A 13,705-nucleotide genomic window follows, 5' to 3' on the forward strand; every position below is an offset into this window, starting at 1 on the left:
TAATCACTATTTCCACATTGAGGTTTCTAGACCAATATAATAGAAAATTAATAACTGAATATTTTGGCTATTACATAAATAAAAATATATTTACATTAGAATAAAAAGTACATCTATATTCTTACTTTGTTTGTTTAAACAAAATGTATGTATACTATAGATTATGGCAGAAAAAATCAGTATTTCAAGTAGAAACTAAAAATACCTAATTAATTGAAAAGTGATCGTACATTTAAGATTCTTTGAGCATAATAAACTTGATCAAAAAATCAGAGCATAATAAAGAAGAAGAAGAAGTATAAAAAATAAGAAGAGTGGAGAACTAATAATGGTTGAGTTTTGAATTGGTGGATTATTAAAATTCATTGTAGCTCAACTAAGAGATTTTGGAGCATAAAATATGAATGAGTTTTGGTTTTGGTTTTGCTTTTGCTATAAAAAAAGAGAGGATAATTAGACGAACGAAGCATTAGGCTGAGGGAATGGAGACAATCTAATATTACAAAACACAATTTTACAAATATACCCTCTAAAACTTCAAAAATTAATGTGAGAAAAGTTTGTATAAGAAAAACTGATTAAAATATCAATAAAACAGTTAAAACGACATTAAAAAGATAAACGATAGTGTGACTAAAAACGATATAATTTCTTTCTTCATCTGTATGTGGCAATTAGATAAGATATTCTAAATTTTTAATTAATAGTACTCATTGATACCTTTTCAAAAAAAAAAAAAACTTGGTACTCATTTAATTAAGCATTATAAATTTGTAGATTTAAAAGATATAGATAAAAGTGTTGAGTTTAAACATGCACTGGTGCATGCACAATTTGCAGCAATTTGATTAATTGGGTTTGCTAGAGGATATTCATGTTTTCTTGTGGAAACGGAAGACAAAGTAATGTCTCAAAAATGATTCTATTTATTTGGCACCCAATTTTATTATTCTCTTTATTTTATATAAATATTTATAAGTTTTTTTTTTTTTTTTTAAATTACACTTTTATTAAGAAGAATAAAAGGTTAATACATATCAATTAAAAAAGATAGATAATCTCACTCTAAGTGCATGCACAACTAATTCATGAATAACCTTATTGGCTCTAGGTGAACATAAACTAGTATATTAGTTTATAAAATTTATATAAAATTATGTATTATACAAAGCTTTTCATATAAGCCTGTTAAATTCAGCAACTGCTGCATAAGCTGCTTCAATAGATAGCAAACGAACCCCAAATCTCTTTGTTATTAGGAATGTAATCAACTTGAAAACTTTAATATTTAAAATAAATATCAATTAGCACACATAAATATAATGATTAATTATATGAGATAGGAATTAACTAATACATACATTAGTGAGTTTGAGTTAGTTAATAACAATTAATCATTCATCTCTATCAAAGTTATCATCAAGTTTGGGTAAATTTGATGGTGGGAGTGTTTTTCTATCCCAATAAGAAAATTCATATTCTCAATAAAATCATATTTATTATTATTCATCTCTGCCATCTGTCAATGGAATCACAAATAAATAAAGTTAGAGATTAAAAGATAAAAAATATATTATTAAAAAAAATAATTTATAGAAGAATACTTTCAACTAATGGTTGAATAGGTCTTGAATCAGCGAATTAAAACCCATTGTAGCCCTACTATGAGGGTTTGGAGCATAAAATGTGTGAGTAATGCGTGAGTTTGCTTTTTTGCTTTTGCTATCAAGAAAGAGAGGATAAAACGAAGCATTAGGTTGAGGGAATGTGGGACAACCTGACGTCACAAAAACACACTTTTTACAAATATACCCAAAAAAACTTCAAAAACGGATTTGAGAAAAGTTTATAGAAGAAAAACTTATCAAAAACATCAATAAAACTAAAAATCCGACATTAATAGGAAGAGTTGAGGAGTCTGAGAACTAATGGTTGAATGAGTTATTAATCGCCAGATTAAAACTCATTATAGCTCTACCGAGAGGGTTTGGAGCATAAAATGTGAGTGAGTAATATGTGAGTTTTGCTTTTGGTTTTGCTAAAAAAAAAAAAGAGGATAATTGGACGAATAAAGCATTAGGCTGAGGGAATAGGGTACAACCTGAAGTCACAAAACACACTTTATATATATATATATATATATATATATACAAATATACCCTCTAAGACTTCAAAAATCTATTTGAGAAAAGTTTATAGAGGAAAAACTAATCAAAACGTAAATAAAACAGTTAAAACGACAATTTGACTAAAAGCGATATAATTTTTTTTTACGTGGCAATCAGATAAGATATTTTTTAGATTTCTAGTTAATTAGGAAATATACCCACGCTTCATACGATTTTTGTAATAATGTAAATATAATTTTAAATTTTATGCTTTGTAAATATAATGTATATTCCTTTTTTTAATTATGATATTATATGTTATTTTATATAATATAAAATTTAAGTGAAATATTTTATAATAATTTATAAAATATTTTATAATATTATAGTATTATATGATTATATTTTTATATATTATTTTAAAATATTTTATAATAATTGTTAAGCTCTAAATTTTTATAATAGAATAAGAATATATGATACAAATTAAAATATATAGTTAGATTTAAAATTATAATTTCTCTAAATGTTAACCATAGAGACCATATCCAATAAGGGAAAAAAGTGGTCCCTACTATAAAATTCTTTTATATTTTTTATTTTTAAGACGATTAAAACTTTGTTCTTCTAATTATTATATGTTGCAATTGAATTAAAAATTTGTACCGTTTTAAAAATGAAAAATATTATAATTTTTTTTAACGTAATATAATTAAAAAAATTGATTTAAAAAATATAATTATAAAAAAAGTTTAAAACTGTGATGTGACTTAAAAAAATGAGTTTTAATTTAGGAATTATTTCACAAATACACAAAAGAAAAAATTACAAAAATTACAAAAATACGGTTTCACTGAATTTTAAATATTTTTACGATTTTTTTTTTATTTTATCTACGAAAAATACGGTCTTTTTATGTTGTACTCTTGTTAATTTGTTGTTGATTTTTTTTGTTATCTGTGTGTTATTTTTTTGTTGTTGTTTTGATGTTATTTTTATGTTACTTTTATGTAGTTTTTTTGTTGTTTCTATGGAAAACTGTAAAAATATATATATATATATAAAAAAAAATAAACATAAAAATATAATTTTTTTTTACAAAAAGTAGTATTTTATGTAATGATCCCTTTAATTTATTGTGTAATTTTTTATAAAAAGAAAAAGAAGAAAAATGAGTGTTTTTTTTTAGGAATGTCAATCTGGGCCATTTTCGCGGGCCGGGACTGTGGCCCGCATTATTCGGGCTTTTATCGGGCTTCGGGCTTGGCCCGGCCCGCATATATTATTTCGGTCGGTACACATGCCCGGTTTTAAAATATTAAAAAAAAAACTAAATCTCTAAAAAAAAATCCCAAATTCTAAACCTAAATCTCAGTTTCAATTTCGACTTCTCTCTCCGTCGACAGAGCCCAGGCTGCCCAACCCAAACCAGTCATCGCTCTCTCTTTCTTCGCCTCCCACGGTGGTCTAGTTCGTGCTCGGTAGTCTCCTGTCCTCGTCATCGCTCAGGCAGTCAGGCTGGTTTTCTTCTCTTCTTCTTCTTCTTCTTCTTCTTCTTCTTCTTCTTCTTCTTCTTCTTCTTCTTCTTCTTCTTCTATTTAAGCTTCAATGTTAACAGGAACACAATGCTAGCTCTTATATACTATTGTGCTTTATGATGCTGTTTTCTGGGATTTTGGGCTCACTTACGAAGTCCCAGTTTGACCATTTTCCCAGCTGAGATTTTGGGCTCATTTATAACTATTTATATATACATTATCTCTTACAAATGTTATATTATTATTATGTATAGGAAGCTTGGTTGGAGAAGAGTAGTGGGAAACTTTGTTTGTTGATATCGTCAAAGGCCTTGAGAATAACTGGAATAGATGATCGAAGGTATTGGAATTACATTCCAACTCAAGAATCAAGGTTAGAAATTCAATTAAGAACTCATTTGTTAAAGAAAATTTCAGTCACAGAATCGGGCTTGCCTTCTTGATTTTTTTTTCTCTCTCTGCTTTTTGGTTAGCTTCTTGTTCTTAGGCTTATTATACAGTAAAAAAACAAGGATCTGTAGAAGTGAGCAGTGAGCTTATAGTAACCAAAATGAGGACAGTAATAGTATAACACCAGGCAAAACTATAACAGTTGTGGATATATATATATATATATATATATATAATTACAATAAAATGCAATAATAATAATGCAAGCAGCCAAATGTAGCTCATTCAAGTCGACATATATCTATAAACCTTTATAAAAAAGAGAATAATTCTTTGGGCTTTTGATAGTCAATTTACAAATATAACCCTCATTGAGCTATAACTAAGGTAACAGCTGTCAACAGCTGTGATAATTTCTATAAAACTTTATTAGCTTTCTTATTATAATTTTTTATTTATTTTTTTCCTTTCAAGGGAATAATATTATTTTATTGTATTAATTTTCTTCTCCCTTAATTATATGCCCTAGATTGGATTTCCACTCCTCCAAAACCCTCTTCTTCCCAAAAAGACCACGATCAGTGCTTCCACACCGCCAACGATGGGGAGTTTAGGGGGTACTGTTTACACGACCACCACCATCGCCACCCACATCAAGAAATAGGGTAGAGAAACACTACTCCCAATCGGATCAACAGGTTTGTCCTTCTAAACACAATATAAAATATTGAAATAAAAAGCTTTAACGAATTCCAATCGATTTTAATCTTTCACTCTTCGCTCCAAATATACCATTTATTTGAGGGATTTTCTTCATTCTATAACTTTTGTTTGTTTTTTCCTTTAATTGCTTTCTTCATTCTATAACTTTTGTTTGTTTTTTCCTTTAATTGCTTTCTTCATTTGCAGACGGATTGGAGGCCGAGTTGATGCAGAGCGCCATGGCTCTTCAACAAGCAAAAAGGTTACTTGCAACAATACTATATGTGGCCGTCGGAATCGTTGCCTTGAATTAGGCAGTTGCCCTTACATGGTCTCTTATGTCTCAGGAGAAACATCTACTTCTGGAGTATTGATAGAGGATGTCCTGCACTTGAAAAGGGAAGATAAATATCAGGAACTTGTTGAGGCATACGTCACTTTCGGGTGAGTTCCATTTCATCTTGTTTATTTGTTATAAATGAAATTTTTGTTAAACTTGATTGGTATTGTTCATTTCACAATTTAAACGTCTGTAGATGATTATGTATCATGAATTATATGCAGTTGTGGAGAGGTTCAAAGCGGTTCATTCCTTGATGTTGCAGCTCCCAATGGTTTATTCTTTGGGCTTGGAATGGAGAAGATATCGTACCTAGCATTTTATCGAGGGAAGGGTTTATAGCAAATTCTTTTTCCATGTGTTTTGGACAAGATGGGGTTGGAAGAATTAGTTTTGGTGACAAGGGCAGTCTCGATCAGCAAGAGACCCCATTTAATTTGAACCCATCACAGTAAGTGGTAAATTCTCCTGTACTTGATGGTGATAACTATTTAAGTTGGAATATTAAATTTTGGCATAGTAGAAGATTTCCATTGCATTGTTATTTTTGTAATATTCTTTTTTTCTTTCTCAAGAAATCCAACATACAATATCAATGTTACCCAAATTCGAGTTGGAACAACTTTATTTGATGGCAATCCGGCCATCTTTTGCTAGAACAGTTCTTTCCAAGGTGGATGGCTAAAATTTCACTTTTTTATGTCTCTAGCTTTCTGTTATGAATGTTCTTATCTAAAAGTTTTGTTCCTTTTGGTCCAGGATCAATTGAGACAAGAACTCGAAATGGATCCTGACTTGCCTGCTGTTTTGGTAATGGGAGGTGGTGAAGGAATGGGACCTATAAAGAAGACTGCAATGGCTCTTCGTGAATCACTTTATCACAAAGAAGCTGGCAAACCAATTGGACAGTTAATTATCATATGTGGCCGAAATAAAACACTTCTATCCAGACTTGAATCTGAAGAATGAAAGATTTCAGTCAAGGTGAGTAGTTGACTGTACTTAGCTTTTTATTTTTTCTTACCATAACTGAGATTAAACTCCAAAACAGTAATATTTCTTTGTCACCCTTTTTTAGATTAGAGGTTTCGAAAACCAAATGGAGAAATGCATGGGAGCTTGTGATTGCATAATAACAAAGGTGACCTACTTAGAAAGACACTCTGCATAGGGTAATATATATATATATGTAGATAAATATATTGTCATGAACATTTCTGATCATTTTATTATTGTTTTTCATAGGCTGAACCTGGTACAATTGTTGAGGCCTTGATTAGGGGGCTTCCCATCATCCTAAATGACTACATTCCAAGACAAGTGAGTGATCATTTTTGTACTATTCTTAAAGATCAATTTTTTTTACACATAATATCTAATTAAATTAATGAAAAAATTAAATGCTCACTACACTTTATCTCTCTCTCTCTCTCTCTCTCTCTCTCTCTCTCTCTCTCTCTCTCTCTCTCTCTCTCTCTCTCTCTCTCTCTCTCTCTCTCTCTCTCTCTCTCTCTTTCTTAAATTGACATTTGGCAATTACATGTATTACAAAATATACACTTGTCAGCCAGCATGTAGTTACAAAACTATTATAAACTAAAACTTGGCAACATGCATGTACTTATAGCATATTCAAATGACAAATAATATGGTTTTTTTTTTATTTTTAAATAACACATATACATATAAATACTACTGCTTAATCCAAATTTCTCATTTGCTTAGGTGAAAATAAAAAAAAAAAAAAGAACTCCACACTTCTGGACACTATTAAAATCAACAAACTTTCATCTAAGCTACTTCAAGATGACGACAATGTAAATTAAATTCTTTACTAATCCATTCATATAGTATTTTAAATGAGATGAATTATGAATGAAAGGCAAGGCAATAAAGATGGTATAGTTCACTTTATTGTGGTTTTGAGTATTTTTCTATTTTTATTGATGAATTGATGCTTGAACACTTAAGGACCTAATCTTTCATCTTTGTTTAGTTTCATCATTTAAATATTTAAAATACTTGTCTGTTTTAGTTCATAGATTCCAACCTTGATTATTTGGGGGTATTTTTCTTTTTTCTTATTTAGTTTATCACTTTTAACAAGATATAAAAATTACAAAAATTATATACACTTTTAAAAATTTCTCACAGGTTGCTAAGTAATAACTTTTATTATTATTATTATTTCATTCATATCTCATATATCTCTTTTAGTATTATATTTTAATTTCTTACTTTGTATGCATTTGATCTTTCCTCCATTTGTAGTGTATAGAACACCTTTACGACAAGGTTCACACGCTAATAACTTTAGACAAGTAAATTTTACACCCACATTTATTTTGCATGCATTTTTTTGCCATGTCATAATAGTTTTAAGAATTTGTATAACCATATTTGCTCTGTATGTTTTTTTGTTCTCATCTCATAATAATTATTTTAATTATATAATATTTTAACTATTTTGAAAATTTAGGCCACAAAGCAATGACTTCAAATACCAACTAATACCTCATATCACAAGAGGTCAAACTAATTGGACAGCCAAGTAATTGTAGTTGAAAAAACTCCTCCACGCCAATCCAGAAACTCTGTCAAATATCAGAATTTGCTTCTAATTGATCCACAGGTAAAAACCAATTAATATATTTTCATTTTACTTACTGCCTATTAATATTGACCTATATTATATATAATGTTTGTAGGAAAACCATATCGAAGCAACTATTTATCAAGCTGATATTCAAGCCTTGCATCAGACATTGCACATGACAAAAGCATACGCAATTTCTAATGCTCATGTCAAAGATTGCAAATTGGATTACAAAAATATGGAGATCTCCAATTGGTCATAACTGGAAAAACTAAAATTAAAGAGCTCCAAGAAAATTATGATGATCTGTTGATGTCTACTTACAACTTTGTGCCTCTTAGTAATATACAACAGTATATTGATCTTCCATCTAAAGAAATTAGTAAGTTTCCACACTTAGCTCCCTTTTTTCACAATATTACATACTTCTACTAATTATAATTTTGGTTCTTCTTAGATTTGATTGCTGCTGTCATAGACATTCGTCCTAAACGTCAAATACACAATCGTCATGGAGAAGCTACAATCCAAGAACTTGTTCTTGTGGATAATGAGTAAGTTATTTCAGATTTCTTTTTATTATATAATATTAATATATTATTTTATTAAATTTTATTATTTACTTTGTAGGTTTAACATAGCTACACTTACAATGTGGAATAATTTTGTTGACAACGAATGTGCTGCAATCTCAAACATCATTCATAAGAAACCAATTATGATTGGAACACGACTCAAAGTGGTTTGCTACAATGGTAATCAAATAATTATTACTTTTTTTTAAAAAAAAAAATTCATACCAAATTATTCTAAAACAAATTTAATCTTGTAGGCATGTCAATATCCACAAAAAACTCAAGCTGCTTTTTAATTGAACCTCAGTTGGAAGTTGCTAAAGATCTTCGTGCCTGGTAAGATATAAATCTATCATATGCTTCCTAATGCTTTCATATAATCACTATTACCTTACTAATGTATGTTTTTTAATGTTTCAAAAATTAGGATAACTCGAAACAACTGCATCCTCAATGAGAGGATCACTCAAAAAGCATATTTTCTTCCTGCAACAAATCTTTCACCTCCTCCTTCTGATCAAATTACTGATATAAGCAAGATAAATGACATGTTAAACATGGTAAACTCCTTTTAACTTCTCCTTTTTTATCATTTTTATTTTGTTCTTTTATTATTTTCTCAATTAGATAACATTACAATGTAATCTCCCATTTCAGCAAACAACTTTCTGGGTCAAAGCAATTGCTAAAGTCACAAATTATGGCCAACCATTTTGGTATATGGCATGTCCCCTTTGTAATGGAAATTACCGGATCCGAATATGGGGAAACTTTTCATCGTACATATTGCAAAAACAATGATCTCAAAGCAGTCCCTAGGTAATTAGATGACTTAGGCATTTTCTCAAGTTTTTTTTCCTTTTCAAATTATATTTTTACTAACACTCATGTCTTGCAGATGCAGAATAGATGTTGAACTAACTGATTCATCAGCTTGGATTACAGCAACTGTATTTGGGGAAATTGTAGAAACATTGTTCTCATGTAATGCAACAACCCTGATGAATACCAAAATTAAGGTTTTCTCACTCAATCCACAAATATCTTTTTACTTAAGATAAAATAATCAGCTTATTCTTTTAAACATTCTCTTACTAATAAATTAAATTGTTATTTTATAGGCAAGTGATAGCATTCCTAACGAACTTCCCGAACTACATGACAACAAAGAGATACTAGCTTACATTAAGGCAGTCAAACAGGACTCCACTGAAAGATGGAAATTCAACATCACTTCGTTCCTTAATACAACTCCACTCTCAAATGAAGAATTAATCTCTAATGCTTCAACTTCCCATCCTAATCCAACTCCACTTGTGATTCTTCCTGAAAAGAAACACAAAGCTACAGCTGACGATGAGGAGAAGAAACATGAAACTACTAACGAAGACGGAAACAACCACAAGGCTTCTAATGAAGATCAGATGCAGTAAAAAGTTTGGGTGTGATAGAATTGCTCTTTTGTTACTCTTTTGAAAATTATTTTGAAAGTTCCATGATAGAATACATATGTAAATAGGCCACTTGTTGGAACACTATATCATAGGCTTCCACTTTTGGAAGCTCTATCACTACTGGATGGAATGAATATGTAAATAAATAGGCCACAACTTAGGAACACTTTAACAATCTTTTGAGTTCCATTACAACTTGAAATGAATCATGTTGCAACATTAAAAATTTTTGCAACCTTAAATTATTATGAAGTAAATTATTATAATGTCAATATTTACATCTTATATGCTATTTACGTGCGGAGCACGTAAAGCCACACTAGTATATGATAAAACTAAATATCTGTGTTTTTGGCTATGTATTTTATTTTATTGTTGTGTATAATAACTTTCCCAACTGGTATGGGAACTGTATATAGCACTCTGCTTGAGCTGCCCTTAAGTTGTGTAATTTGAAAGAGCTAATTACAACAAAGTAATTAATTAGTATTAGGAACTCCATTCTACATTAATTATTGGCTCCATTTGATTTACTCTGTTTTATATTTTTTTATAGGCTTTGGCGTTTTTCAAGTGTTTGAAAAGAATTTGAGTCAAGTGGAAATTTGAATCTCGATTCATCGGAGGTATATATATTTTTTTTATAATTGCTTTATTATATTACATATAATTTTATAGAAGAGTTTGAATATCTTATATATTCATCCATAGTGAAGTAGGTTCTGTGAAATTTGTGTGCTGCGGTGATATAAGGATGATAAATTGTGTGTTATCTGATTATTTATAGTTAAAATTGACAGATGATTAGGTTAATAAAATAGGGAAAATGTTGCCCGATTTTTCGTAGATATGTTTATCATATTTTTAAAGCAATTGCATGGATTAATTGATAGATATGAGAATATGGTGTTAATGTAGGTTAAAATAGAATGTCTGGTCAAATCGATTCTAATTTTGAGGATGATGTTGATTTTGTGCCATCAACTACAAATGAAGTACAATCTGTTAGCAATACAGTAGATGAAACTCGGGAATGGAGAAAAAGAACTTCTGCATGGGATCATTTCACACGGGAAAAAATTGATGGAAAAATTAAAGCGGTTGCAACATATTGCGAGCGTAAGCTGGTGGGAGAAAGTTCTAGTGGGACTAGGCATTTAAATTCTCACGTGAAACCGTGTCCTGTAAGAAAGGCCCAACTTGCCGCCAATCCTAGTGCAACCAAAGCCCTTCGCTTTTTAATTTTGATCCTGATTTAGCAAGGACCAAATTGGCTCAAATGATCGTTAAGCACGAATATCCCTTGTCTATGGTTGAGCATAGCGGGTTTATAGAATATTCAAGCACTTTATGTCCCATGTTTCAAATGGTGTCAAGGAATACAATTAGGTCAGACATTATGAAAATGTATAAAACTGAGAAAGAAAAGTGTGCAAAATTTGGAAAAAAGTAGGAGCGAGAATAGCCATAACCGGTGACATGTGGACCGCAAATCATCGAAGAGGGATATATGGCCGTAATGACTCATTTTATTGATGATTCTTGGAACTTACACGGTCGGATATTGAGTTTTAAGTATGTTCCGTGTCCTCACGATGCTCAAAGACTACTGAGGCCCTAAGATCTTGTCTTAATGATTGGAAAATAGAAGACAAGATCAGTACAGTGACTCTCGATAACTAAACTGCCAATGATTCCATGATTGATCTTTTAAAAGGACAATTTGAGCCTGACAGTTTTATTTTGAAGGGAAAGTTGCTACATGTGCGTTGTTGTGCACATATTTTAAATCTAATTGTCAAAGAAGGCTTATCTGTCATTGGTGATAGTGTTGACAAAATTCGAGACAGTTAAGTTGCTTATTGGTCGGGCACACCAAAAAGACATGAAAAATTTGAAGACACTTTGCTCGTCAACTTGGAGTACCATACACCAAAAAAATATCACTTGATTGTGTAACGAGGTGGAATTCAACTTTTCTAATGCTTAGCACGGCTTTATCCTACAAGACAACATTTGAACGTGCAAGGTGCGGGAGTTGCGTTTGAGGTGTGCCCTTCGGAAATTGATTGGCAAAATGCTCAACAATTGTGTGATAAGTTAGAGTTGTTTCATGAAGTAACCGAATTAATTTCTGGAACAAAGTACCCTACCGCCAATATTTTTTTTCCAAAAATATGTGAAATTAAGACCAACATTGAATCATGGATGTTATCAGAGGTGCCTTTTATTAAGGACATGGCAACTCAAATGATGTCCAAGTTCCAGAAATATTGGCGAGAGATTCACGGGCTTATGTGTGTGGCGGTTGTTTTAGACCCGAGGTACAAGTTCATGTTGCTCGAATATTATTTCCCTGTAATTTATGGAGATGAGCAATATGTAACTGAAATTGCGAAGGTTCGTGAGCTTTGTTGCGAGCTACTAGAGGAGTACGGGTCTAAGTTTCCTCATTTGAGAGAAAGAAGGGTTCAAGAAGAAAATGTATCAACATCGTCTTCAACACGCCGATTGGATGCCCTTTCTAACTTTGACAGATTTGTTAGAGCTTCCTATCGAGTAGAGAATATGAAGTCTGAACTGGATTTATATTTAGAGGAGAACTTGATACCTAGGACTGAAGAGTCATTTGATATATGCAACTATTGGAAGGTGACGGGCCTCAAATACCCTTTGTTGAGTATGATTGCCAAGGATGTATTTGTCGTGCTCGTTAGTTGCTTCGGAATCTACATTCAGCACTGGTGGTAGGCACGTGAGTTCACATCGATCGAGACTTCATCCTTCTACATTAGAAGCATTAGTATGTACACAAAATTGGTTGAAGACTGACAAAAAAGGTAGATATTATTTAACAATTGTAAATATATATATATTTATATACATCTTTTTATTTCTTAATTAGAATTAATATTTATTTTATTTTTTTTAACAGCAACAGTGAATGATGAAGATAATGATGTTGATCCAACAATGGTAATTAGTTAAGTTTTTGTAATTTATCAAATAAATTATTTATTTTTATTATTAATACTTTTTTCTGTTTTTATTTTTTTGCAGGAGCCTTACGTAGTTGATCTTGATGATTAGAAAGTACATTGTTCTTTTTAGTATATGAGTGAGGACATGGATGAGAACAAATTGTAGTGTTTAGTACTTATGGTTGCTAGTTATTATATTTGAGTTTATGGTTGATAGTTATTATTGATGTATTAAACATTGTTAGTAACAAAAGTACAATCTCAAGCTTTCCTCTATTATGCATAATTGAATCACTCATTTATTCATTATAACAAAAATGCAATTATTCATTGAAAACCTTAGTTTCCAACCTTATCTATTATTAAAGTAAAATTGAAAAAAAAACATTACCATCACACCCTTATAATTCTCTTCATTAAAAATAAATTGACTTACATAATTATTATAATATTGATTTTAAAACATAATCAAACAACATAATAGTTCTCCCATTACCCATGACTCAAAACAAGACAAAACCAAAGAAAAAAGAAATCCCTTTTAATAAGGCATGTCATATTGTAATAGTATAATAGTTATAACTAACCACTTCCTAATAATAATAATAATAATTTTTAGAAAGAAAATAAAAAAAAAAGAGGACAAATAATAATAATAATCAATGGTGGGTTTTGATGCATTATCTATTTTCTCATCAAATTTTCTCTCTCTCTAAAATAACATAATATATAAAAAAGGTGTCTATAATGAATTGTCTCAACCACCACCAAAATTAAATACCCAAAACAAAACAAAATAATAAGTATTCTCAAAAAAAAAAAAAAAAAAAAAAAAAACCGGGTCGGGCCTAACCCTACCAATTATCTCGGGCGGGCTTGACCGCTAGGCCAAAAGAAGGCCGGGCCGGCCGCCGGCCAAAAGTGGATGTCGGGCGGGCGGCCCGGATCGACATTCTTAGTTTTTTTACATCAATTAAACATAACATTAATGAATGAGATTTATGTTAAAAAGCAATTCCAA

At 30.6% G+C, this 13,705-nt stretch overlaps 1 protein-coding gene and 2 long non-coding RNA genes across 6 annotated transcripts; all 3 read left to right on the forward strand.

Moving 5' to 3' along the window:
• The first annotated feature begins 3,416 nt into the window (after window positions 1-3,416).
• LOC115703756 (uncharacterized) lies at window positions 3,417-5,384 on the forward strand. Of its 2 annotated transcripts, XR_009684979.1 has the most exons (6): window positions 3,417-3,629; window positions 3,905-4,019; window positions 4,566-4,734; window positions 4,946-5,000; window positions 5,086-5,182; window positions 5,303-5,384. It is a non-coding gene; the product is annotated as an uncharacterized LOC115703756 (long non-coding RNA). The 2 variants fall into 2 exon arrangements; XR_009684978.1 differs by having other exon boundaries at window positions 4,946-5,182.
• A 271-nt stretch (window positions 5,385-5,655) lies between these two features.
• On the forward strand, window positions 5,656-9,973 carry LOC115707093 (replication protein A 70 kDa DNA-binding subunit B-like). Of its 3 annotated transcripts, none has more exons than XM_061105824.1 (13): window positions 5,656-5,751; window positions 5,838-6,062; window positions 6,157-6,250; window positions 6,324-6,398; window positions 7,558-7,710; window positions 7,787-8,056; window positions 8,132-8,228; window positions 8,305-8,429; window positions 8,507-8,585; window positions 8,677-8,809; window positions 8,907-9,068; window positions 9,148-9,268; window positions 9,371-9,973. In XM_061105824.1, the coding sequence occupies exons 6-11, from the start codon at window positions 7,987-7,989 to the stop codon at window positions 9,048-9,050; spliced, it is 648 nt and encodes a 215-aa protein (XP_060961807.1). In that variant the 5' UTR covers window positions 5,656-5,751; window positions 5,838-6,062; window positions 6,157-6,250; window positions 6,324-6,398; window positions 7,558-7,710; window positions 7,787-7,986; the 3' UTR covers window positions 9,051-9,068; window positions 9,148-9,268; window positions 9,371-9,973. The 3 variants fall into 3 exon arrangements, with proteins under 3 accessions (XP_060961807.1, XP_060961803.1, XP_060961810.1); XM_061105820.1 differs by having other exon boundaries at window positions 6,157-6,219; XM_061105827.1 differs by lacking the exons at window positions 5,656-5,751; window positions 5,838-6,062; window positions 6,157-6,250; window positions 6,324-6,398 and adding an exon at window positions 6,438-6,895.
• A 2,454-nt stretch (window positions 9,974-12,427) lies between these two features.
• On the forward strand, window positions 12,428-12,958 carry LOC133032019 (uncharacterized). The gene is made up of 2 exons (XR_009684980.1): window positions 12,428-12,543; window positions 12,639-12,958. It is a non-coding gene; the product is annotated as an uncharacterized LOC133032019 (long non-coding RNA).
• Window positions 12,959-13,705: the final 747 nt, after the last annotated feature.

This window comes from Cannabis sativa, chromosome 1 (assembly GCF_029168945.1).
Source record: "Cannabis sativa cultivar Pink pepper isolate KNU-18-1 chromosome 1, ASM2916894v1, whole genome shotgun sequence".
Lineage (NCBI taxonomy): Eukaryota > Viridiplantae > Streptophyta > Magnoliopsida > Rosales > Cannabaceae > Cannabis > Cannabis sativa.